General features: G+C 39.0%; 1 protein-coding gene across 1 annotated transcript in view; it reads left to right on the forward strand.

The window, feature by feature from the left end:
• The first annotated feature begins 1278 nt into the window (after positions 1 to 1278).
• Positions 1279 to 26555, forward strand: part of col6a3 (collagen, type VI, alpha 3) — a 38304-nt gene continuing 13027 nt past the window's right edge. Inside the window, 50 exon segments of the mRNA XM_046845069.1 lie at positions 1279 to 1621; positions 1624 to 1797; positions 2236 to 2311; positions 2313 to 2701; positions 2704 to 2832; positions 3006 to 3605; positions 3789 to 3843; positions 3845 to 4206; positions 4209 to 4375; positions 4821 to 5064; positions 5067 to 5117; positions 5120 to 5212; positions 5215 to 5415; positions 5590 to 5686; positions 5688 to 5878; positions 5881 to 6186; positions 7401 to 7476; positions 7478 to 7698; positions 7701 to 8031; positions 8189 to 8769; positions 9986 to 10189; positions 10192 to 10380; positions 10383 to 10583; positions 10757 to 10859; positions 10861 to 11354; positions 11538 to 11604; positions 11606 to 11955; positions 11958 to 12131; positions 12570 to 13169; positions 13344 to 13937; positions 14120 to 14716; positions 16571 to 17176; positions 17543 to 18154; positions 18658 to 19248; positions 19340 to 19948; positions 20066 to 20400; positions 20558 to 20636; positions 21850 to 21992; positions 22104 to 22196; positions 22588 to 22641; positions 22768 to 22839; positions 23000 to 23026; positions 23156 to 23200; positions 23319 to 23372; positions 23487 to 23549; positions 23911 to 23976; positions 24345 to 24398; positions 24710 to 24745; positions 24847 to 24909; positions 25435 to 25497. Of these exon segments, the coding sequence (XP_046701025.1) occupies positions 1279 to 1621; positions 1624 to 1797; positions 2236 to 2311; positions 2313 to 2701; positions 2704 to 2832; positions 3006 to 3605; positions 3789 to 3843; positions 3845 to 4206; positions 4209 to 4375; positions 4821 to 5064; positions 5067 to 5117; positions 5120 to 5212; positions 5215 to 5415; positions 5590 to 5686; positions 5688 to 5878; positions 5881 to 6186; positions 7401 to 7476; positions 7478 to 7698; positions 7701 to 8031; positions 8189 to 8769; positions 9986 to 10189; positions 10192 to 10380; positions 10383 to 10583; positions 10757 to 10859; positions 10861 to 11354; positions 11538 to 11604; positions 11606 to 11955; positions 11958 to 12131; positions 12570 to 13169; positions 13344 to 13937; positions 14120 to 14716; positions 16571 to 17176; positions 17543 to 18154; positions 18658 to 19248; positions 19340 to 19948; positions 20066 to 20400; positions 20558 to 20636; positions 21850 to 21992; positions 22104 to 22196; positions 22588 to 22641; positions 22768 to 22839; positions 23000 to 23026; positions 23156 to 23200; positions 23319 to 23372; positions 23487 to 23549; positions 23911 to 23976; positions 24345 to 24398; positions 24710 to 24745; positions 24847 to 24909; positions 25435 to 25497 (11925 nt within the window).

The following is a 26555-nucleotide window of genomic DNA, read 5'->3' on the forward strand; positions in this document are numbered from 1 at the left end:
GATTTTGTTGAGTGGAGGAAGGTCTCTTGATAACATTGACGTACCAGCCTCTTCCCTGAAAGAGCTTGGAATCTTGATCTTTTCTGTGGGATTGGTAGGCTCAGATACCGATGAATTGCAAAAGATCTCAAATGACCCTAGTGCCACACTCTCAGTGACAGACTTTACTTACCTCCCCAATGTACAAGAGCAGCTTCTCCATCATTAACACTGGGCTTGTAGGAGTCACAAGTAAATCTCCAACCACAAGAGGTAAGAAAATCTTTCTAGGTCTATATTTACCCCAAAGTTATTTCAAATTTTTATGAGACATGTAGAGCAGGCAGTAAAATCTGTGCAGCTCATGGCAGGCTGTTGCTTAGCACAAGAAGTCTATTGCGACCTTGTTTATAACGTTCTGTATTTTCTTCCGTAATTACACCTAGTTGAGACCCATGTACCGAGGAGAGATGTTGTGTTCTTGCTGGATGGGTCGGACAGCAATAGAAATGGGTTCGCAGCAATGAAAGACTTTGTCCGGCACATGGTGGGAGTTTGAACGTGGCGAGAACAAAGACCGTGTGTCTGTAGTCCAATTCAGCAGAGATGCTGATGTCCATTTCTATCTTAAGACATACACGACAAAGGAGGATGTTCTTGGCACAGTCAGTGCTTTGAGGCACAAGGTGGAAGCCCAATAAACATTGGGGCAGCTCTTCAATATGTCAGAGACAACGTATTTACTACCTCCTCGGGTAGCAGACGTCTGGAGGGTGTGCCACAGATGCTGATCCTGTTGAGTGCCGAAAGGTCTTCTGACAATGTCGATATCCCAGCTGCGGCACTGAAGGATTTGGGTATCATGATTTTTACGATAGGATCGAGGACTCTGATAGCAATGAGCTCGGCGAATTTCATTTGACCCCAGATTCTCTCTGACTGTGTCAGATTTCACTGATCTCCAAAATGTCCAGGAACAATTTCTGACTTCTATAGACACTCTGGCAGTTCCCCTCACTCCATCCTTCCCACCTTCTCTTGGTATGACTGTGTAAAACCAATTGATTACTTTAATTTCCACAAATGTGTTTGTTATCAAATTGTGTGTCATCTTCAATAACATATCTGACAGCTAAAAAAAAAAGTTAATCTGTATATTACTTACTGAAAATGTCCGTATATGCCAAACTATTTGTAGTGTTAATGGATTTGTTTCTTTCTTAGTTGATTATGGGGTTTCTAGAAAGGATGTTGTTTTCCTGCTGGATGGGTCAGACGGGCAAGGAATGGATTCCTGCCATGCTTAACTTTGTACAAAGATTAGTGGAAACATTTAACATTGGGGACAGCATGGACCGTGTTTCAGTGGTACAGTACAGTTCAAATGCTGAGGTGCATTTCTATCTGAATACGTATTCAACAAAGGAGGAAATCATCAATGCTATCAGCACCGTAAAGCACAAAGGTGGGAGACGGGTCAACACAGGCTCAGCTCTCCAATATGTGAGAGAAAATGTCTTCACTGCCTCTGCTGGCAGTAGACGCCAGCACGGTGTGCCTAATATTCTCATACTGCTCGGGGCATCAAGGTCAACAGATAATGTTGATCAACCTGCCTCTGCCCTCAAAGAGATTGGAGTGTTAATTTTGGTGTTGGAACCAGAAATTTGAGCAGTGAAATTCAGAGAATTGCAAATGGTCCTTCATATGCTCACACTGTTTCTGAGCTCTCTGACCTAGCCAATGTCCAGCAGCAATTTTACTCCTCTCTTAGCAGTGCACTTCTGGACATAAAGCCAGTGATGCCTACGGTTATAGGTAAGACAAACTTTAACAGCAGTGATCACTCTGACTGCACAATCATTTATGGAATTCCATCATACCATATTAGTTATTTCAATTATCTATCACACATGAAGTAATTGTACAGATGCTTTGTCACAGTTGTAGCCTGATTTAGTCAATTCTAAGATTATCCCAGTTTTGTTGACAAAGTTGCTATCACCTACAGCCTAAATCTTAGAGGCCATGTCTGCAATTCTAGCCAAAATGCAGTTTTGTGCAACTCCCTTGCGATCAGGTCTCAGCTATCTTGCATGGTCACCAAGCTACGACCACCAAAGTGGTTGAAAAGCATAAAAAGAAAGATAAGACGGTCAACTATCTTACAGTACAGACTGTGAATGGGATAGAGGCTACTTTGAAAATTGTCCAAGAAGGGTTGATATAAAATGTTTTATATTTCACTCTCTGTAGTTGACCAAAGGCTTGAGGGGAGAGATGTCGTATTCCTTCTCGATGGTTCAGACGGCACAAGGAGTTATTTTCCAGCACCGCGATTTTGTTCAAAACTTTGCGGACAGGTTGCATGTGTCAGATGGGAGAGACCGCGTCTCTGTAGTCCAATACAGCAGAGATCCAGAGGTGCATTTCTATCTCAATACATACACAACAAAGGAGAGCGTTGTCGACGCCATTAGAGGTCTGAGACATAAAGGAGGGAGACCTCTCAACACAGGAATGGCTCTCCAGTACGTAAGGGACAATGTTTTCACTGCGTCTTCTGGAAGCAGACGTTTACAGGGTGTTCCTCAGGTCTTGATTTTGTTGAGTGGAGGAAGGTCTCTTGATAACGTTGACGTACCAGCCTCTTCCCTGAAAGAGCTTGGAATCTTGATCTTTTCTGTGGGATTGGTAGGCTCAGATACCGATGAATTGCAAAGATCTCAAATGACCCTAGTGCCACACTCTCAGTGACAGACTTTACTTACCTCCCCAATGTACAAGAGCAGCTTCTCTCCATCATTAACACTGGGCTTGTAGGAGTCGCAAGTAAATCTCCAACCACAAGAGGTAAGAAAATCTTTCTAGGTCTATATTTACCCCAAAGTTATTCCAAATTTTTATGAGACATGTAGAGCAGGCAGTAAAATCTGTGCAGCTCATGGCAGGCTGTTGTTTAGCACAAGAAGTCTATTGCACCTTGTTTATAACGTTCTGTATTTTTCTTCCGTAATTACACCTAGTTGAGACCCATGTACCGAGGAGAGATGTTGTGTTCTTGCTGGATGGGTCGGACAGCAATAGAAATGGGTTCGCAGCAATGAAAGACTTTGTCCGGCACATGGTGGGGAGTTTGAACGTGGGCGAGAACAAAGACCGTGTGTCTGTAGTCCAATTCAGCAGAGATGCTGATGTCCATTTCTATCTTAAGACATACACGACAAAGGAGGATGTTCTTGGCACAGTCAGTGCTTTGAGGCACAAAGGTGGAAGCCCAATAAACATTGGGGCAGCTCTTCAATATGTCAGAGACAACGTATTTACTACCTCCTCGGGTAGCAGACGTCTGGAGGGTGTGCCACAGATGCTGATCCTGTTGAGTGCCGAAAGGTCTTCTGACAATGTCGATATCCCAGCTGCGGCACTGAAGGATTTGGGTATCATGATTTTTACGATAGGATCGAGGGACTCTGATAGCAATGAGCTCGAGCGAATTTCATTTGACCTCAGATTCTCTCTGACTGTGTCAGATTTCACTGATCTCCAAAATGTCCAGGAACAATTTCTGACTTCTATAGACACTCTGGCAGTTCCCCTCACTCCATCCTTCCCACCTTCTCTTGGTATGACTGTGTAAAACCAATTGATTACTTTAATTTCCACAAATGTGTTTGTTATCAAATTGTGTGTCATCTTCAATAACATATCTGACAGCTAAAAAAAAAAGTTAATCTGTATATTACTTACTGAAAATGTCCGTATATGCCAAACTATTTGTAGTGTTAATGGATTTGTTTCTTTCTTAGTTGATTATGGGGTTTCTAGAAAGGATGTTGTTTTCCTGCTGGATGGGTCAGACGGGCAAGGAATGGATTCCTGCCATGCTTAACTTTGTACAAAGATTAGTGGAAACATTTAACATTGGGGACAGCATGGACCGTGTTTCAGTGGTACAGTACAGTTCAAATGCTGAGGTGCATTTCTATCTGAATACGTATTCAACAAAGGAGGAAATCATCAATGCTATCAGCACCGTAAAGCACAAAGGTGGGAGACGGGTCAACACAGGCTCAGCTCTCCAATATGTGAGAGAAAATGTCTTCACTGCCTCTGCTGGCAGTAGACGCCAGCACGGTGTGCCTAATATTCTCATACTGCTCGGGGCATCAAGGTCAACAGATAATGTTGATCAACCTGCCTCTGCCCTCAAAGAGATTGGAGTGTTAATTTTGGTGTTGGAACCAGAAATTTGAGCAGTGAAATTCAGAGAATTGCAAATGGTCCTTCATATGCTCACACTGTTTCTGAGCTCTCTGACCTAGCCAATGTCCAGCAGCAATTTTACTCCTCTCTTAGCAGTGCACTTCTGGACATAAAGCCAGTGATGCCTACGGTTATAGGTAAGACAAACTTTAACAGCAGTGATCACTCTGACTGCACAATCATTTATGGAATTCCATCATACCATATTAGTTATTTCAATTATCTATCACACATGAAGTAATTGTACAGATGCTTTGTCACAGTTGTAGCCTGATTTAGTCAATTCTAAGATTATCCCAGTTTTGTTGACAAAGTTGCTATCACCTACAGCCTAAATCTTAGAGGCCATGTCTGCAATTCTAGCCAAAATGCAGTTTTGTGCAACTCCCTTGCGATCAGGTCTCAGCTATCTTGCATGGTCACCAAGCTACGACCACCAAAGTGGTTGAAAAGCATAAAAGAAAGATAAGACGGTCAACTATCTTACAGTACAGACTGTGAATGGGATAGAGGGCTACTTTGAAAATTGTCCAAGAAGGGTTGATATAAAATGTTTTATATTTCACTCTCTGTAGTTGACCAAAGGCTTGAGGGAGAGATGTCGATTCCTTCTCGATGGTTCAGACGGCACAAGGAGTTATTTTCCAGCAATTCGCGATTTTGTTCAAAACTTTGCGGACAGGTTGCATGTGTCAGATGGGAGAGACCGCGTCTCTGTAGTCCAATACAGCAGAGATCCAGAGGTGCATTTCTATCTCAATACATACACAACAAAGGAGAGCGTTGTCGACGCCATTAGAGGTCTGAGACATAAAGGAGGAGACCTCTCAACACAGGAATGGCTCTCCAGCACGTAAGGGACAATGTTTTCACTCGTCTTCTGGAAGCAGACGTTTACAGGGTGTTCCTCAGGTCTTGATTTTGTTGAGTGGAGGAAGGTCTCTTGATAACATTGACGTACCAGCCTCTTCCTGAAAGAGCTTGGAATCTTGATCTTTTCTGTGGGATTGGTAGGCTCAGATACCGATGAATTGCAAAAGATCTCAAATGACCCTAGTGCCACACTCTCAGTGACAGACTTTACTTACCTCCCCAATGTACAAGAGCAGCTTCTCTCCATCATTAACACTGGGCTTGTAGGAGTCACAAGTAAATCTCCAACCACAAGAGGTAAGAAAATCTTTCTAGGTCTATATTTACCCCAAAGTTATTTCAAATTTTTATGAGACATGTAGAGCAGGCAGTAAAATCTGTGCAGCTCATGGCAGGCTGTTGCTTAGCACAAGAAGTCTATTGCGACCTTGTTTATAACGTTCTGTATTTTTCTTCCGTAATTACACCTAGTTGAGACCCATGTACCGAGGAGAGATGTTGTGTTCTTGCTGGATGGGTCAAACAGCAATAGAAATGGGTTCGCAGCAATGAAAGACTTTGTCCGCACATGGTGGGGAGTTTGAACGTGGCGAGAACAAAGACCGTGTGTCTGTAGTCCAATTCAGCAGAGATGCTGATGTCCATTTCTATCTTAAGACATACACGACAAAGGAGGATGTTCTTGGCACAGTCAGTGCTTTGAGGCACAAAGGTGGAAGCCCAATAAACATTGGGGCAGCTCTTCAATATGTCAGAGACAACGATTTACTACCTCCTCGGGTAGCAGACGTCTGGAGGGTGTGCCACAGATGCTGATCCTGTTGAGTGCCGAAAGGTCTTCTGACAATGTCGATATCCCAGCTGCGGCACTGAAGGATTTGGGTATCATGATTTTTACGATAGGATCGAGGGACTCTGATAGCAATGAGCTCGAGCGAATTTCATTTGACCCCAGATTCTCTCTGACTGTGTCAGATTTCACTGATCTCCAAAATGTCCAGGAACAATTTCTGACTTCTATAGACACTCTGGCAGTTCCCCTCACTCCATCCTTCCCACCTTCTCTTGGTATGACTGTGTAAAACCAATTGATTACTTTAATTTCCACAAATGTGTTTGTTATCAAATTGTGTGTCATCTTCAGTAACATATCTGACAGCTAAAAAAAAAAGTTAATCTGTATATTACTTACTGAAAATGTCCGTATATGCCAAACTATTTGTAGTGTTAATGGATTTGTTTCTTTCTTAGTTGATTATGGGGTTTCTAGAAAGGATGTTGTTTTCCTGCTGGATGGGTCAGACGGGCAAGGAATGGATTCCTGCCATGCTTAACTTTGTACAAAGATTAGTGGAAACATTTAACATTGGGGACAGCATGGACCGTGTTTCAGTGGTACAGTACAGTTCAAATGCTGAGGTGCATTTCTATCTGAATACGTATTCAACAAAGGAGGAAATCATCAATGCTATCAGCACCGTAAAGCACAAAGGTGGGAGACGGGTCAACACAGGCTCAGCTCTCCAATATGTGAGAGAAAATGTCTTCACTGCCTCTGCTGGCAGTAGACGCCAGCACGGTGTGCCTAATATTCTCATACTGCTCGGGGCATCAAGGTCAACAGATAATGTTGATCAACCTGCCTCTGCCCTCAAAGAGATTGGAGTGTTAATTTTGGTGTTGGAACCAGAAATTTGAGCAGTGAAATTCAGAGAATTGCAAATGGTCCTTCATATGCTCACACTGTTTCTGAGCTCTCTGACCTAGCCAATGTCCAGCAGCAATTTTACTCCTCTCTTAGCAGTGCACTTCTGGACATAAAGCCAGTGATGCCTACGGTTATAGGTAAGACAAACTTTAACAGCAGTGATCACTCTGACTGCACAATCATTTATGGAATTCATCATACCATATTAGTTATTTCAATTATCTATCACACATGAAGTAATTGTACAGATGCTTTGTCACAGTTGTAGCCTGATTTAGTCAATTCTAAGATTATCCCAGTTTTGTTGACAAAGTTGCTATCACCTACAGCCTAAATCTTAGAGGCCATGTCTGCAATTCTAGCCAAAATGCAGTTTTGTGCAACTCCCTTGCGATCAGGTCTCAGCTATCTTGCATGGTCACCAAGCTACGACCACCAAAGTGGTTGAAAAGCATAAAAGAAAGATAAGACGGTCAACTATCTTACAGTACAGACTGTGAATGGGATAGAGGGCTACTTTGAAAATTGTCCAAGAAGGGTTGATATAAAATGTTTTATATTTCACTCTCTGTAGTTGACCAAAGGCTTGAGGGGAGAGATGTCGTATTCCTTCTCGATGGTTCAGACGGCACAAGGAGTTATTTTCCAGCACCGCGATTTTGTTCAAAACTTTGCGGACAGGTTGCATGTGTCAGATGGGAGAGACCGCGTCTCTGTAGTCCAATACAGCAGAGATCCAGAGGTGCATTTCTATCTCAATACATACACAACAAAGGAGAGCGTTGTCGACGCCATTAGAGGTCTGAGACATAAAGGAGGGAGACCTCTCAACACAGGAATGGCTCTCCAGTACGTAAGGGACAATGTTTTCACTCGTCTTCTGGAAGCAGACGTTTACAGGGTGTTCCTCAGGTCTTGATTTTGTTGAGTGGAGGAAGGTCTCTTGATAACGTTGACGTACCAGCCTCTTCCCTGAAAGAGCTTGGAATCTTGATCTTTTCTGTGGGATTGGTAGGCTCAGATACCGATGAATTGCAAAAGATCTCAAATGACCCTAGTGCCACACTCTCAGTGACAGACTTTACTTACCTCCCCAATGTACAAGAGCAGCTTCTCTCCATCATTAACACTGGGCTTGTAGGAGTCAAGTAAATCTCCAACCACAAGAGGTAAGAAAATCTTTCTAGGTCTATATTTACCCCAAAGTTATTTCAAATTTTTATGAGACATGTAGAGCAGGCAGTAAAATCTGTGCAGCTCATGGCAGGCTGTTGCTTAGCACAAGAAGTCTATTGCGACCTTGTTTATAACGTTCTGTATTTTTCTTCCGTAATTACACCTAGTTGAGACCCATGTACCGAGGAGAGATGTTGTGTTCTTGCTGGATGGGTCAAACAGCAATAGAAATGGGTTCGCAGCAATGAAAGACTTTGTCCGGCACATGGTGGGGAGTTTGAACGTGGGCGAGAACAAAGACCGTGTGTCTGTAGTCCAATTCAGCAGAGATGCTGATGTCCATTTCTATCTTAAGACATACACGACAAAGGAGGATGTTCTTGGCACAGTCAGTGCTTTGAGGCACAAAGGTGGAAGCCCAATAAACATTGGGGCAGCTCTTCAATATGTCAGAGACAACGTATTTACTACCTCCTCGGGTAGCAGACGTCTGGAGGGTGTGCCACAGATGCTGATCCTGTTGAGTGCCGAAAGGTCTTCTGACAATGTCGATATCCCAGCTGCGGCACTGAAGGATTTGGGTATCATGATTTTTACGATAGGATCGAGGGACTCTGATAGCAATGAGCTCGAGCGAATTTCATTTGACCCCAGATTCTCTCTGACTGTGTCAGATTTCACTGATCTCCAAAATGTCCAGGAACAATTTCTGACTTCTATAGACACTCTGGCAGTTCCCCTCACTCCATCCTTCCCACCTTCTCTTGGTATGACTGTGTAAAACCAATTGATTACTTTAATTTCCACAAATGTGTTTGTTATCAAATTGTGTGTCATCTTCAATAACATATCTGACAGCTAAAAAAAAAAGTTAATCTGTATATTACTTACTGAAAATGTCCGTATATGCCAAACTATTTGTAGTGTTAATGGATTTGTTTCTTTCTTAGTTGATTATGGGGTTTCTAGAAAGGATGTTGTTTTCCTGCTGGATGGGTCAGACAGGGCAAGGAATGGATTCCTGCCATGCTTAACTTTGTACAAAGATTAGTGGAAACATTTAACATTGGGGACAGCATGGACCGTGTTTCAGTGGTACAGTACAGTTCAAATGCTGAGGTGCATTTCTATCTGAATACGTATTCAACAAAGGAGGAAATCATCAATGCTATCAGCACCGTAAAGCACAAAGGTGGGAGACGGGTCAACACAGGCTCAGCTCTCCAATATGTGAGAGAAAATGTCTTCACTGCCTCTGCTGGCAGTAGACGCCAGCACGGTGTGCCTAATATTCTCATACTGCTCGGGCATCAAGGTCAACAGATAATGTTGATCAACCTGCCTCTGCCCTCAAAGAGATTGGAGTGTTAATTTTGGTGTTGGAACCAGAAATTTGAGCAGTGAAATTCAGAGAATTGCAAATGGTCCTTCATATGCTCACACTGTTTCTGAGCTCTCTGACCTAGCCAATGTCCAGCAGCAATTTTACTCCTCTCTTAGCAGTGCACTTCTGGACATAAAGCCAGTGATGCCTACGGTTATAGGTAAGACAAACTTTAACAGCAGTGATCACTCTGACTGCACAATCATTTATGGAATTCCATCATACCATATTAGTTATTTCAATTATCTATCACACATGAAGTAATTGTACAGATGCTTTGTCACAGTTGTAGCCTGATTTAGTCAATTCTAAGATTATCCCAGTTTTGTTGACAAAGTTGCTATCACCTACAGCCTAAATCTTAGAGGCCATGTCTGCAATTCTAGCCAAAATGCAGTTTTGTGCAACTCCCTTGCGATCAGGTCTCAGCTATCTTGCATGGTCACCAAGCTACGACCACCAAAGTGGTTGAAAAGCATAAAAAGAAAGATAAGACGGTCAACTATCTTACAGTACAGACTGTGAATGGGATAGAGGGCTACTTTGAAAATTGTCCAAGAAGGGTTGATATAAAATGTTTTATATTTCACTCTCTGTAGTTGACCAAAGGCTTGAGGGGAGAGATGTCGTATTCCTTCTCGATGGTTCAGACGGCACAAGGAGTTATTTTCCAGCAATTCGCGATTTTGTTCAAAACTTTGCGGACAGGTTGCATGTGTCAGATGGGAGAGACCGCGTCTCTGTAGTCCAATACAGCAGAGATCCAGAGGTGCATTTCTATCTCAATACATACACAACAAAGGAGGCGTTGTCGACGCCATTAGAGGTCTGAGACATAAAGGAGGGAGACCTCTCAACACAGGAATGGCTCTCCAGTACGTAAGGGACAATGTTTTCACTGCGTCTTCTGGAAGCAGACGTTTACAGGGTGTTCCTCAGGTCTTGATTTTGTTGAGTGGAGGAAGGTCTCTTGATAACGTTGACGTACCAGCCTCTTCCTGAAAGAGCTTGGAATCTTGATCTTTTCTGTGGGATTGGTAGGCTCAGATACCGATGAATTGCAAAAGATCTCAAATGACCCTAGTGCCACACTCTCAGTGACAGACTTTACTTACCTCCCCAATGTACAAGAGCAGCTTCTCTCCATCATTAACACTGGACTTGTAGGAGTCGCAAGTAAATCTCCAACCACAAGAGGTAAGAAAATCTTTCTAGGTCTATATTTACCCCAAAGTTATTCCAAATTTTATGAGACATGTAGAGCAGGCAGTAAAATCTGTGCAGCTCATGGCAGGCTGTTGTTTAGCACAAGAAGTCTATTGCGACCTTGTTTATAACGTTCTGTATTTTTCTTCCGTAATTACACCTAGTTGAGACCCATGTACCGAGGAGAGATGTTGTGTTCTTGCTGGATGGGTCAGACAGCAATAGAAATGGGTTCGCAGCAATGAAAGACTTTGTCCGGCACATGGTGGGAGTTTGAACGTGGCGAGAACAAAGACCGTGTGTCTGTAGTCCAATTCAGCAGAGATGCTGATGTCCATTTCTATCTTAAGACATACACGACAAAGGAGGATGTTCTTGGCACAGTCAGTGCTTTGAGGCACAAAGGTGGAAGCCCAATAAACATTGGGGCAGCTCTTCAATATGTCAGAGACAACATATTTACTACCTCCTCGGGTAGCAGACGTCTGGAGGGTGTGCCACAGATGCTGATCCTGTTGAGTGCCGAAAGGTCTTCTGACAATGTCGATATCCCAGCTGCGGCACTGAAGGATTTGGGTATCATGATTTTTACGATAGGATCGAGGGACTCTGATAGCAATGAGCTCGAGCGAATTTCATTTGACCCCAGATTCTCTCTGACTGTGTCAGATTTCACTGATCTCCAAAATGTCCAGGAACAATTTCTGACTTCTATAGACACTCTGGCAGTTCCCCTCACTCCATCCTTCCCACCTTCTCTTGGTATGACTGTGTAAAACCAATTGATTACTTTAATTTCCACAAATGTGTTTGTTATCAAATTGTGTGTCATCTTCAATAACATATCTGACAGTTAAAAAAAAAAGTTAATCTGTATATTACTTACTGAAAATGTCCGTATATGCCAAACTATTTGTAGTGTTAATGGATTTGTTTCTTTCTTAGTTGATTATGGGGTTTCTAGAAAGGATGTTGTTTTCCTGCTGGATGGGTCAGACGGGCAAGGAATGGATTCCTGCCATGCTTAACTTTGTACAAAGATTAGTGGAAACATTTAACATTGGGGACAGCATGGACCGTGTTTCAGTGGTACAGTACAGTACAAATGCTGAGGTGCATTTCTATCTGAATACGTATTCAACAAAGGAGGAAATCATCAATGCTATCAGCACCGTAAAGCACAAAGGTGGGAGACGGGTCAACACAGGCTCAGCTCTCCAATATGTGAGAGAAAATGTCTTCACTGCCTCTGCTGGCAGTAGACGCCAGCACGGTGTGCCTAATATTCTCATACTGCTCGGGGCATCAAGGTCAACAGATAATGTTGATCAACCTGCCTCTGCCCTCAAAGAGATTGGAGTGTTAATTTTGGTGTTGGAACCAGAAATTTGAGCAGTGAAATTCAGAGAATTGCAAATGGTCCTTCATATGCTCACACTGTTTCTGAGCTCTCTGACCTAGCCAATGTCCAGCAGCAATTTTACTCCTCTCTTAGCAGTGCACTTCTGGACATAAAGCCAGTGATGCCTACGGTTATAGGTAAGACAAACTTTAACAGCAGTGATCACTCTGACTGCACAATCATTTATGGAATTCCATCATACCATATTAGTTATTTCAATTATCTATCACACATGAAGTAATTGTACAGATGCTTTGTCACAGTTGTAGCCTGATTTAGTCAATTCTAAGATTATCCCAGTTTTGTTGACAAAGTTGCTATCACCTACAGCCTAAATCTTAGAGGCCATGTCTGCAATTCTAGCCAAAATGCAGTTTTGTGCAACTCCCTTGCGATCAGGTCTCAGCTATCTTGCATGGTCACCAAGCTAAGACCACCAAAGTGGTTGAAAAGCATAAAAAGAAAGATAAGACGGTCAACTATCTTACAGTACAGACTGTGAATGGGATAGAGGCTACTTTGAAAATTGTCCAAGAAGGGTTGATATAAAATGTTTTATATTTCACTTTCTGTAGTTGACCAAAGGCTTGAGGGGAGAGATGTCGTATTCCTTCTCGATGGTTCAGACGGCACAAGGAGTTATTTTCCAGCAATTCGCGATTTTGTTCAAAACTTTGCAGACAGGTTGCATGTGTCAGATGGGAGAGACCGCGTCTCTGTAGTCCAATACAGCAGAGATCCAGAGGTGCATTTCTATCTCAATACATACACAACAAAGGAGAGCATTGTTGATGCAATTAGAGGTCTGAGACATAAAGGAGGGAGACCTCTCAACACAGGAATGGCTCTCCAGTACGTAAGGGACAATGTTTTCACTGCGTCTTCTGGAAGCAGACGTTTACAGGGTGTTCCTCAGGTCTTGATTTTGTTGAGTGGAGGAAGGTCTCTTGATAACGTTGACGTACCAGCCTCTTCCCTGAAAGAGCTTGGAATCTTGATCTTTTCTGTGGGATTGGTAGGCTCAGATACCGATGAATTGCAAAAGATCTCAAATGACCCTAGTGCCAAACTCTCAGTGACAGACTTTACTTACCTCCCCAATATACAAGAGCAGCTTCTTTCCATCATTAACACTGGATTTGTAGGAGTCACAAGTAAATCTCCAACCACAAGAGGTAAGAAGAACTTTATAGGATTATTTTTTCCCCAAAGTTTTTCCAAATTTTTATGAGACATGTAGAGCAGGCAGTATAATCTGTGCAGCTCATGGCAGGCTGTTGCTTAGCCCAAGAAGTCTATTGCGACCTTGTTTACAACGTTCTGCATTTTTCTTCCGTGATTATCCCTAGTTGAGACCCATGTACCGAGGAGAGATGTTGTGTTCTTGCTGGATGGGTCGGACAGCAATAGAAATGGGTTTGCAGCAATGAAAGACTTTGTCCAACACATGGTGGGGAGTTTGAAAGTGGGTGAGAACAAAGACCGTGTGTCTGTAGTCCAATTCAGCAGAGATGCTGATGTCCATTTCTATCTTAAGACATACACGACAAAGGAGGATGTTCTTGGCACAGTCAGTGCTTTGAGGCACAAAGGTGGAAGCCCAATAAACATTGGGGCAGCTCTTCAATATGTCAAAGACAACGTATTTACTACCTCTTCGGGTAGCAGACGTCTGGAGGGTGTGCCACAGATGCTGATCCTGTTAAGTGCCGGAAGGTCTTTTGACAATGTCGATATCCCAGCTGCGGCACTGAAGGATTTGGGTATCATGATTTTTTCGATAGGATCAAGGGACTCTGATGAGCTCGAGCGAATTTCATTTGACCCCAGATTCTCTCTGACTGTGTCAGATTTTACTGATCTCCAAAATGTCCAGGAACAACTTCTGACTTCTATAGACACTCTGGCAGTTCCCCTCACTCCATCCTTCCCACCTTCTCTTGGTATGACTGTGTAAAACCAAGTGATTATATTAATTTACATGGATGTGTTTATTATCAAATTGTGTGTCATCTTCAATAACATATCTGACATTTATAAAAAAAGGGAATTGGTATATTACTTAATGAAAATGTCTGTATATACCAAACTACTTGTGGTGTTAATGGATTTGTTTTTTTCTTAGTTGATTATGAGGTTTCCAGAAAGGATGTTGTTTTCCTGCTGGATGGGTCAGACGGGGCAAGGAATGGATTTCCTGCCATGCTTAACTTTGTACAAAGATTAGTGGAAACATTTAACATTGGGGAGAGCATGGACCGTGTTTCAGTGGTACAGTACAGTACAAATGCTGAGGTGCATTTCTATCTGAATACGTATTCAACAAAAGAGGAAATCCTTAATGCTATCAGCACTGTAAAGCCAAAAGGTGGAAGGCGTGTCAACACAGGCTCAGCTCTTCAATATGTGAGAGAAAATGTCTTCACTGCCTCTGCTGGCAGTAGACGTCAGAATGGTGTGCCTAATATTCTCATACTGCTCAGGGCATCAAGGTCAACAGATAAGGTTGATCAACCTGCCTCTGCCCTCAAAGAGATTGGAGTGTTAATTTTTGGTGTTGGCCCCAGGAAATTGAGCAGTGAAATTCAGAAAATTGCAAATGGTCCTTCATATGCTCACACTGTTTCTGAGCTCTCTGACCTAGCCAATGTCCAGCAGCAATTTTACTCCTCTCTTAGCAGTGCACTTCTGGACATAAAGCCAGTGATGCCTACGGTTATAGGTAAGACAAACTTTAACAGCAGCGATCAAAATGACTCCAGAGACAAATACCTAAATGTTTCTTTCTTTATCACTTTTTTTTATTTCTTTCTTTTTGTATTAAATATTTTTACAGACATATGTGATCTTAGTTAATCGTTTTTTTTTTGCATTGTCTCATTTAAGAAATGGTATATTTACTATTTTCTAAATTAAATAAATAAAGTCTATGTGTGTTAAATAAAATGTCAGAATTGAGTACATGTCATAGGCTGTCATTAAATATTTTTTTATTTATTTTTTCATACAGTTTTTATGTTTTGATTGGAAACATGATATTATTCACATGTCCAGTACTAATCAGTAAAATAATCTGATTCTGTTGGTTGTTTACGGCTGTACTAATCATTTTGCATCCACTTTCAATGTTAAATAGCAACCTACAAGCTATATATTTATTTAAACTACATATTAAAATTATTCTCCTTTTTGTAGGTGTGCACACCCTTTGTATACTTTGTTTAAGCATATTTTGTTAGCCATATATGTTTGTAATACAGCACTCTGTCTTTTTGCAACGTATCGATCAACTTTAGTTAAACATCTCCAGATTTTTCAATTATTTTACATGGTACAATTATTGTACGATGATTACCGGTGCTTTTGCCCATTCCAAAATATTTATCATAATCTCTTAAAGTGATTCCTTTTCTGAATATGATTTGTGCATTATGTTTTGGTCTTTATTGTGCAGGATGATGAAGTCATTTGTTTTATGTCCATCCCTTCTCATTAGAGCAGACCATTTTCATTTTTCATATAATTTTTTTTCTTCCCCAAAAAAAAAAAAAAAATATATATATATATATATATATATATATATATATATATATATATATATATATATATATATATATATATATATATTTTTTTTTTTTTTTATTATTATTTTTATAGAAATTTTTTTTTTTTTTCCTGGAGTGAGAGTGCTTGAACCTAGCCATCATATCCCCTAGAAACTTAGAAGAGATTGTACCATGCCGGAAATGTTTTTTATTTTCCATATATTCCTGCAGATTCCTAAAAGTTTCAGTATGTTTATAAATTAATTTTGAAGGAAGGTCCTGTTCTTCGTGTTGTTACTGTGGTGCCCAAGTTTCTCCACATTTTAATGATAGCTGATGGTATTCCATGGCACATCTAATATTTTGGAAATTCTTCTGGACCACTTTTCCTGTTCAGTACTTTTTACCAATACATTATACATCGATCAGGCATAACATACTGACCACCTGTCTAATATTGTGTTAGTGCTATTTTTGCTGCCAAAACAGTCCTGACCTGTCGAGCAATAACAGTATTAACTGGCCATGTTGGCCAGCCTTCACTCCCGCTTTTGATAGATACTGACCATTGCACCCTACAAGAGCTGCAGTTTTGGAGATGCTCTAACCCATTCGTCTAGCCATCACAATTTGGCCCTTGTCAAACTCACTCAAACCCTTGTGCTTGCCCATTTTTCCTGCTTTTTACTCATCAACTTTGTCATTTTGACAAAATTATTACTTGCTGCCCAAAGTATCCCACCCACTAACAGTATCCCACCCATGGCACGTAAGGAAGAGATAATTAGTGATCAGTTCACTTCAGTGGTCATAATGTTATAATGTCATAATGTTATGCCTGGTCAATGAACAATTATAATTAATTTTACCTTGTTGCAGGATGGCTTCAACAGCAGCAACACAATGGTGTCAAGAGTATTGTACAGAATAATCTGACCATTATTGCGGTGTGAACCAGATCTGTATATAAACTGAATGAAAATTAGGAAAAATCACTGATATTTTGTATTTTTCCCTGTTTTTTTCCTCAGGAATATCTTATGGTCCTAAGAAGGATATCATCTTTTTGATTGATGGATCTGAAGGTGTTGGTAGAGATTTTCCCATCATTCAGGAATTTATTCGTGGATTTGTAGACCAACTAACTATAGGTGAAAATGCAATTCGAGTAAGCGTAGTGCAGTATGGAGACAATCCACATGTGGATATGCACCTCGATTCCCACAAGACAAAAGAGGAGGTCTTAAATGCAATCACAAACATCAGACAACAGGGAGGCAAAAAACGAAACTTGGGTAGGGCCATAGATTTTGTCCGTCTTAATGTCCTTGATTCAACTCGTGGGAGCAGGAAGCAGGAGGGTGTCCCCCAATTTCTTATAGCAATCTCAGGAGGAAAAGCAACGGATAATGTAGCAGCATCAGTAAATAAATTGAAAGATTTAGGAATTGTAACTTTCAGTATCGGGACAAGAGATACTGGTCTTCAAGAGCTTCGGTTAATCTCCTATGTGCCCACATTTGCTTACGAAGTGGAAGATTTGCCTGGCCTTTATACTGTGAAAGAGCAGTTCATTAATACACTTGAAGAGTTGACTGATGACAAATTGAGGACACTGAAACCTGTTTATCACACAGGTAATGATGCCATTATTGTTCTATGTGAAAATTATTATATTATATAGTTATTATTTGCATTGTATTTATTAAGCATGTGGATTGCTATGAAGTCTTCTGTTACAACATATAGTTTATTTTTACAAGTGTGAGCCTGTGGCACACTTTGTGTATATAGCATAACTACTGTATGCAAACTATGACATAAATTGTCTTGATATAATTATTATTGTAAGCATATAAACATTAAACAATTTACCTGCTAATGTAAATGTGTTATTTCAATAAGATGTGTCAAATGTAATGAATAAATTAATGTGTAATTTTTTGATATGTCAAAAAGGAATTTTATGCCATAAGTGTTTGTCTTGTGTTTCTCAAAAATAGTAACAACAGTATCAACCAATGAAAAGAAGGATGTGGTCTTCCTCATTGATGGAACAACTATGATGCAGAGAGATTTCCCTGCTATTCAAGACACTATTCTGAATATTGTGGAGAAGCTAGATGTTGGGTTGGACAAAGTGAGGGTTTCAGTAGTACAGTACAGTGAAGACCCCAAACTGGAATTCCTTCTCAATGAGCGCTCAACCAAGGAAGAGGTTCGCCAGTCAGTCAGAAGAATGAGAAGTAAAGGTGGCAGAATACTTAATACTGGCCAAGCACTGAGCTGGGTCTCAAAAAACATCTACCAGAGATCAGCTGGCAGCCGAATTGAAGATGGTGTTCCACAGTTTCTTATCTTAATGACTGGAGGAAAATCTAATGATGATGTGTCTGGTCCTGCTAACCAGCTGAAGTTGAGTTATGTGGCTCCTTTGGCTGTTGGGTCGGAAAATGCTGATTCTGAAGAGCTGAAACTGATTTCTTTAAGGCCAGAACAGGCACATATCATTAGAGACTTCCAACAGAAACCAGGAGTTGAACAGCAACTTTTAACTTCCATTGAAACCTTGACTACTAAAGAGATTGAAGAAGCTATTGAAACAATGGATATAGGTACATCAGTGTTTTTTATATGCAACATGAGTATTTAATTGAACTATAAATAAGTTTTTAGCATAACGGACGAGCAAAATAACAAAAGCAAGAAATCTGCATGAGAATTATTTTTCTGTTACTTTTACTGAGCCGAAATCAATAGCTGCTACACTAATCCCCGGTTATCATGGATAGTTGCATTTACTACATAACTAATTTGTTTAGCTGATTTTACCGGTCTCTCAAGGATAGCATGATAGACCAGAAAACTTATAGGGAATTGTTTAATGGAGTTTTATGTTGAAATAATGAAATTTATTAATAAAAATATAATTATTCATTATAAAATAAAGTAAAATGTTAATACAGTACAGAACTATATACATAAAATAGCATATTTTTTGTGGCATTTGTTTATCGAGTTTATCGTGGGCGGTTTGGGAACATAACCACCTGTATATTTTTTTATAAATGTAAATTCTGTAAAGGTTTGTTGTACTCAAGTGCTTGCTTTTCTTTAGGACTAAATCTTGGAAAAAAGGACATTGTTTTCCTTATTGATGGTTCTGATAATGTTGGTCCAGACGGAATTGCTCACATCCGTGACTTTATCCTGAAGATTGTTCAACAACTCAGTATACACCCTGACCAAGTGCGTGTGGCTGTGGTACAGTATGCAGAGAGACCTAAGACTGAGTTCTCTCTTATATCCCATGGCAACAAGAAGGCAGTAATTTCATCTATTAAAAGATTGCGTCAAATGAAAGGTCGTGGTGGAAACTTAGCAGAGGCTATTCAGTATGTGATTGATAATGAACTAAAGGAGTCTGCAGGAGCTCGGCTGGACAAAGCCTCTCAACATTTGGTGGTACTCACAGGTGGAAGATCTACCTCTGATGTCTCTAATTATGGATCAGTTCTTAAGAGATCTCAGGTGAATTGTATTGGAATTGGTGCTGGGGCAGCAGATTCAAGGCAACTCAGGGAGATTGCAACCACCCTAGATGATGTCTTCCAAGTGGCAACTTTCCCAGCACTGCAAAATATAGAGAGCCAATTTCTTGCGAGACTCAGTGGAACAGTTGAGATTGTAACCCCTGCACCCCCTACACGTAAGTACAACTGTTTTAAAATTTTGTTACTAACAATATTCAATTTATAACAATGTATAACATTGGTTTGTTCTCTCACATCTTTCTGTAGCTTCTGGTCCAATGCCCAAGATTGCTGACATAGTTTTTTTGGTTGATGGTTCAATGAACCTTGGGAAAAATAATTTTAATGTGGCCATGGAATTTATCAGAGAGCTTATTGACCTTTTTGTCACAGAGAGTGACAACCTTCAGATCGGGCTGGCTCACTATGCCACAGATGTGACAGATGTTTTCTACTTTAACACATATAACAACAAGGATGACATTTTGAAGGCAATTACCAAAACTGAATACAAGGGTGGTTGGAAAATCAATACAGGAAATGCCATTAGGCATGTTCAGCAAAAACACTTTGTGAAGGAGAGAGGTAGCCGGAAGGAGGAGGGAATTCCCCAGATCCTGATGCTGCTGACAGGTGGACGTTCACAAGATGATAGTAAATCTGCAGCATTAGCCCTTAAAAGTACTGGTGTACGTGTCTATGCCATTGGTGTGGGTGACAATGAGAATGAGATAAATGACTTGGGCAGTGAGCCCACCACTGTGGCCCGGGCCAGTACCTACCAAGAGCTATCCGAATTAAATGAGCGGATTTTGGATACTCTTGTAGATGATGTCATGGGAAAACTCTGTACAGGTGATAAAACTGTAACAAAAGGTGAGACACAATGAAAACATTTTAATTTACCCATCTCACTTGCTTACATAAAATTTTCTCAATAAGTATTTCATCATAAATTCAGTAATGAAAAAATCACTTTTCCAACAATGCTAGCTTGCAACCTGGATGTTCTTCTGGGCTTTGATGTGTCTGCTCAGAACATCTTTGCTACTCAGAAATCATTAGACATCAAGATGTCTGACATTCTGCAGCGAATAACCCAAATGGAAGCCATTAGCTGCACTTCTGGTCAGGTTCCATCAGTGCAGATGGGAATATCAGCATTGGACTCTGCACAGGAGCCTGTTCATCTTGAATTTACAGATAGCAACACAAAGCTCATTGAAGCCTTCAGGTCTTTACAGAGCCGAGGACCCTACATATTGAATGGAAAGACTATTGATGCCTATGCTGCAAGGCTCAAGAACCGTCCTGCAGACAGGGTTAAGGTATACATGCATATGCTTTTGAATTTAATTGCTGTAAGCTTACAATTTGTTTTGTAAAAATCAAATATATTTTAAGTAATACACTGCTATGTAGTGTTGGGGAATTTTGATATGAGAACTAACATAAATTTACTGTTCTTATTATTTGCCTGCTAAGATTGTTATTCACCTCACTGATGGATTGGATGCCCAATATAATGTAATGAAAGAGCGAGTTGAGGCGATGCGTATTGGGGGTAAGAAAATTTAGGTTTTCTTTATTATGTATTGTATATACTAAACCTATATGATGCTAAAAATTACTTTTTTATATATGTATATAGTCACTCATAAACTTTTAAAACTAGAATAGTCATTGTCAAAAATCCATTTTGCCAAAATAAGATAAAATAAAAATCCCTAAAAACAATTGTTCAATATGAACAATTGTGAATGAGCACTCTGGAATTATCACAGCACAGTCTTTATTAATGCTGCAGCAATTTTTTGGTATGTACTGTACAAATCTAATCGAGGTGAGATCCATGGTAATGTTGGACCATCCACAAAAGCAGATAGTCAAAAATGCAGAAGAACTAAAACTATGTAGAGCATCAGGATGAATCAGTCAGGTTTGAAGGGGAAAAAGGAGCCACAGCAGGACCAGCCATCACAGAATGCTCCAGTTAGTTAAATTCAATTAAATAAAACTTTGTATTTGTATAGTGCTTTTATTATACATTGTCTCAATGCAGCTTTATAAAAAAATAAGTCAAATGTATATACAAATTTTCATGTATGAAAGTCTCTAAGTTCTGCTCTTATCTAAAAAATAAAATGTGATTTAGATGAATCTGTGAACTGCAAGTCCAGCAATCGCATTTTAACAAAAGGGGAGAGCAAGCAGACCACTATTTTTAATAAATGCATGACTAAAAATAGGTTTTCATCCTAGATTTAAATATCAAGCCTGTCTCTTGATTTCTAAACACACATTAAAAAGAAATAGCATATTTGAGAGTATTGTGGTAAAGATGTATGTCCACTAGTGTACACTTCACTGATAAAGGACCTAGACCTATTGATTAAAGCAGACATTGTGCATCTTAATAGAACAAAGGTTTATTGAGGTACAGAGGAATGAGTATCAGAACTTATCAGGTTGTTGGTAGTATTTTATACCCTATGCAAAATTATAATGTGAACCAGTGTATTGCAGATTAACTAACTTTTATAAACCAACCTTCATCAGAGGCCAGTAGATATATGCTATACACTCTTCAGTGTATAGCAAAAGTAAATTAATAAGGCTTGCCATTCTATTTGTGTCTAATATAAAAAATAAACATTACTAGATATTATTTGTGATTTTGTGCTGTTCTATTATGTTTAATATCAAATAGGCATTAGAAGCAAATGTCCTTCATAAGCTGTGCAAGTACAGTTTGTTTATAGATATATATTCTCTAGGAGTCCATGCTTTTATCTTGGTTGGTCTGGAGAGGGTTCCACTCTTTGAGAATGCAGTGTTACTGGAATTTGGACGGGGTTTTAGGTCCAAACCTCTGCGTGTGAATCTGATAGACTTGGAATATGAACTGGTAGAGGAATTGGTATGTTTAGAACTTTGTCTATAAATCGAATGTTTATAAATTGCTTAAAAAATACTCTAAAATGTTTCTTTTAAAAATAATACCTTAATGTACATTTATCATTTTGTGTAGGACAATATTGCTGAAATGGAGTGTTGCTCAGTCCCATGCAAGTGCACTGGCCAGAGAGGCTACAGAGGAGCTATTGGTCCATCCGGAACAAAGGTCCAGCATTTACTGTTTTAACTAATATTTTAATTCAGTGAAATGACTGAGTTGTCTACTTTTTCTGCTTTTGGCTTTTCCTATTAGGGGTCGCCACAGCGGATTATCCATCTCCATACCCCCTGTCCTCTATATCTTCCTCTTTTAAACCAATTACCTGCATGTCTTCCCTCACCACATCCATAAACCTCCTCTTTGGACTTTATCTTTTCCTCCTTCCTGGCGGCTCCATCCTCAGCATTCTCCCACCCGATATACCCCATATCCCTCCTCTGCACATGTCCAAAACATCTCAATCTCGCCTCCCTCACCTTGAGTTGTCTACAGACTGTCTTATTTATCCATCATATTTATTTATGTCAGTTTTGCCTGTGGGTTTTTTTCATATAAGGGATTACCTGGAAGCGAGGGCTACAGAGGACATCCTGGAGATGAAGGTGGACCGGTGTGTAACATTAATATTGATGCTTAAAGTGTTTCACTATTAGTGAATCCATGACAAGAATTATTATTTGAGTATTTTATTAGTCAATATTTCATTAGTATTTTCCCTCAAAACATAATCTTTCAGGGAGAAAGAGGTCCTCCAGGTGTGAATGGAACTCAAGGTTTTCAAGGATGTCCAGGCCCAAGAGGTGCTAAGGTGTGTTTATTTTTACTTGTGTAGTTAATCCAGAGCTAAACACCATTAATCACCCACGTGAAAATATCTTATTGAAATTATTAAATTAAACCTCTAAAATGTAGCACAATTACAATCTCTCATATTTTTAAGCATAATTAACGTTTTTATTGCCTTTCAGGGTGCACATGGATACAATGGTGAAAAGGTAATGAATTCGTTTTAAAAAGAGAAAAATGTATATTATTAAAATTAATCATATTAATTGATATATGTTTTTTCATATAATTAGATGATATGTTATTTTATATGATGTGTATTTATTGAATTATTCCAGGGAGATATTGGAGAGATTGGTTTAGACGGCATCAACGGTGACGATGTAAGTTCTGATGTCTGAGATTTTTAAGGTTATAGAGTATTTAATGCAATCATTAATTTTAATTTATTACATTATTAAGATATGAAGTTGTATTGATTAAAATATATACACTTTTTAGGGCAGGAGTGGAGTTGCCGGACCACCAGGTGACAGAGGCAACCCTGGACAAAGGGTATTTTAATTTTATTTATTTAAATATTTAATTTGTTTTATGACTAAAAATAATGAAATATTTAATCTTTCACCTTTAAATAAAAATGGTGTTTTACAACCTTTGTAAATCTAGGGTCCTAAAGGTACCAAAGGCCAGGCAGGAGATATTGGTCAGACTGGCATCCATGGAGATCCAGTAAGTTCTGTGTAATTTTTTTAATGGCAGTTTATAATAAGGCAATATTTATAATAAGTCTATTAACTGCAAACTAAGAGTGCTGAATTCACAGTACTAATGCCATTTGTTTAACAGATCAATATTTATTGAGTCAGCAAAATGTTGTTTAAATGTTTTCTCAAAAATATGACATCAGTTGTAATGCATGTACATTTTTTGTTGTACAAACTCGTTTTCAATGAAAATTCCATTCCTGTGTGTTTCCATTTAAAATCATAATATGCCTTAAATATATTAGACAAATAATGTTCTGCATTATGCAGTTTACATGCTGGTGTTAAAAAAACAATACATACTATAAATGTTTTTTGTTAAATAGGGCATTACAGGAAAGGACAATAGCCTAAGAGGACCAAAAGGAGATCCAGGCGATGCTGGTCCACCAGTAAAATCTCTTATTTTTTCCATGCATCCACAACATAAACTAGTTGCATACACATTCCAGTACACACACATATGCAATATACACTTTTATAGCTATTATGTCATATGTGTAAAACCCATGGGGATTTTTTTTCTTTTTTATCTGTGATTTTTTTTAATGATTTTTATTACACAACCAACAAAAATGGCTTGAAAGAGATAATAATTCGGAATATGTGCTTTTAATCTGACACGTATAATAGATGATCTAACACCTTGTTATTCTGTTTAACACTACATGTGTGTCTGCATGAGAGAAAGATAAAAACATTTTTTAATGATCTTTGCCATATTTATTGCTTAAATCTGCCAACTTTTTTATTTCCCAAGGGTGAGCCTGGAGAAGATGGTAAGAAAGGAGGTCCAGGAGAAGCAGGAAGACGGGTATGTTTTCTCTGTCTAGAAAACAAAATGGTTGTATAATATTATATTACTGATATGATAATAATAATAATAATAATAATAATAATAATAATAATAATTTTGAAAAAATTATATAAATAGTGCTAAGAATTTTAGTTAAAATGTTTCCATTAAAAAAAACATTAAAGCTCCAGTTTTAACTCACATTCAGTTTTCTAATTCTTTCATTTTCTCTTGATTTTCTCTCTTTTCTTACATATTATTACGTTTTATTTTTCTTCCCTTTTCTTTTCTCTTATTTTCAACTTATCTTACAAACTTCTTTTTTTCAGGGTCCTGATGGGAGGAGGGGTCCATCTGGACAAGCTGTAAGTAAATTTAACTTTGGCTTTGTTACTTTTATCACCAAACACTTTGTACATGATTACGTTTACCAGATTTTACAAGATTGTACAATTCCATGTTTTAGGGTTCTGTTGGAAAGCCTGGAGCAGATGGCGTTGCAGGGGAGAACGGAATTGGAGGGTCTAGAGTGAGTTTTTATAAGTCACTTCAGCTGAAGCAAGGGTTATAATTTGGCAGGTTTTTCAACTGCCACTAGGATCTTCCTTCAGGTTTTCCAGGTTTCTCCCACTGCAGATGAATTTTATTAGTTGTAAAGGCAGATTTTTGCAGTGTTCGAGATGTAAAGAGTTTTACAGCAAGTAGGAATAAGCATTTTTATTTTGTAATAGATACTGTTTTTCAAAGTGAAATTTTCAACAGATCTTTCCTGTGGACTGTGCTAGCATTAATAAGAGAAGTAATGCAATTAAATCTTCGCTCCAATCCTCTGCTAGGACAGGGAGACATCCTTTGATGCTTATATATCAACAACACAAAAAACAGAGAAATGAAGAGAAGACCAAAAACCTTTGTATCATTAGAATTAATGACATATGACTCAGATTTTCTTTCTTTTCTGTGAAGAAAAGAAGACTTTACATTATTTTTAGGTGGTTTGACACTAATGACTTAATAAGAAATAAGGCTGACTTGTATATGGTTCTTGTGGCAGGGTCCCAGTGGGCCAGTTGGAGCTCCAGGAACCAGGGGAGAAGACGGAAATCCAGGACCAAGAGTAAGTGCATGAAATTGTGCTGTTAAACTGATTATTGTATAGCTTATGTTGGGGGTTTCTCTGCATCTGATTTATAGATAATTAGCACATATCCTTACTATGCACTGCACTGTTCGGCTCACATTTGTCTTTCCATGGTTGTTTTTCCTAGTCATTGATGTCAGTCATGTAAATTTTTTACAGTTTATGGTCCTGATGTTTGCTTAAGCTCCATATGTTTGCTTTATTTTGTCATTTTGTTATTTTTATTCAAGTTATTTTGTGTGTTCATGTTTTTAAGATTCAACTATAAATATGAAGTCTTCACTTGCATTTGATATAACATGACAAATATCACCATGTCTCTGATTACCTGAAGCCAAATCACATCAATGCTGATATTCTGTAAATCTGTACTCTATAGGTGCTATATTTCTTTAAAAATACAACACATCACTACAGTGCTCTTTGTATTTGGTGTAGATTAAATCTCCGAATTTTTTTGCACTAAATCATAAAATGACATTTATTTGCTCTTCATTTGTTCTATCTCGGGCTAGGAACATAACTTCTTGTACTTCTGGGTATTTTTTAATTAGTCGTAAATGTTTTCATTATTTTGTGAAACTGCATTTATAAATATTTTATAAGTATTAATATAAAAACTTAAACCGACCAAGCATAACATCATGATATTATAACATTTTAAACAACGAGTGAATAACACTGATTATCTCTTCATCATGGCACCTGTTAGTGGATATGATACATTATATTGCCAAAAGTATTGGGTCACCTGGTCATAAGTATATTATGTGATTTGTTTTAACAATTGCATTCCACATTTAGTCCCAATTTGCTTTCTTCTGGGAAGATGTTCCACTAGATTTTGGAGTGTGCTTATAGATATTTATGTTCATCAGCCACAAGGGTGTTACAAAAGCCTACTGATGTAGGTGAGGAGGCCTGGGGTGCAGTCAGTGTTCCAATTCATCCCAAAGGTGTTCAGTATGGATGAGATCAAAACTCAATAGCAGGTCACTCAAGATCTTCCTCTCCAAAGCATGTAAACCACATCT

The sequence above is a fragment of the Silurus meridionalis genome, chromosome 3 (assembly GCF_014805685.1).
Source record: "Silurus meridionalis isolate SWU-2019-XX chromosome 3, ASM1480568v1, whole genome shotgun sequence".
NCBI lineage: Eukaryota > Metazoa > Chordata > Actinopteri > Siluriformes > Siluridae > Silurus > Silurus meridionalis.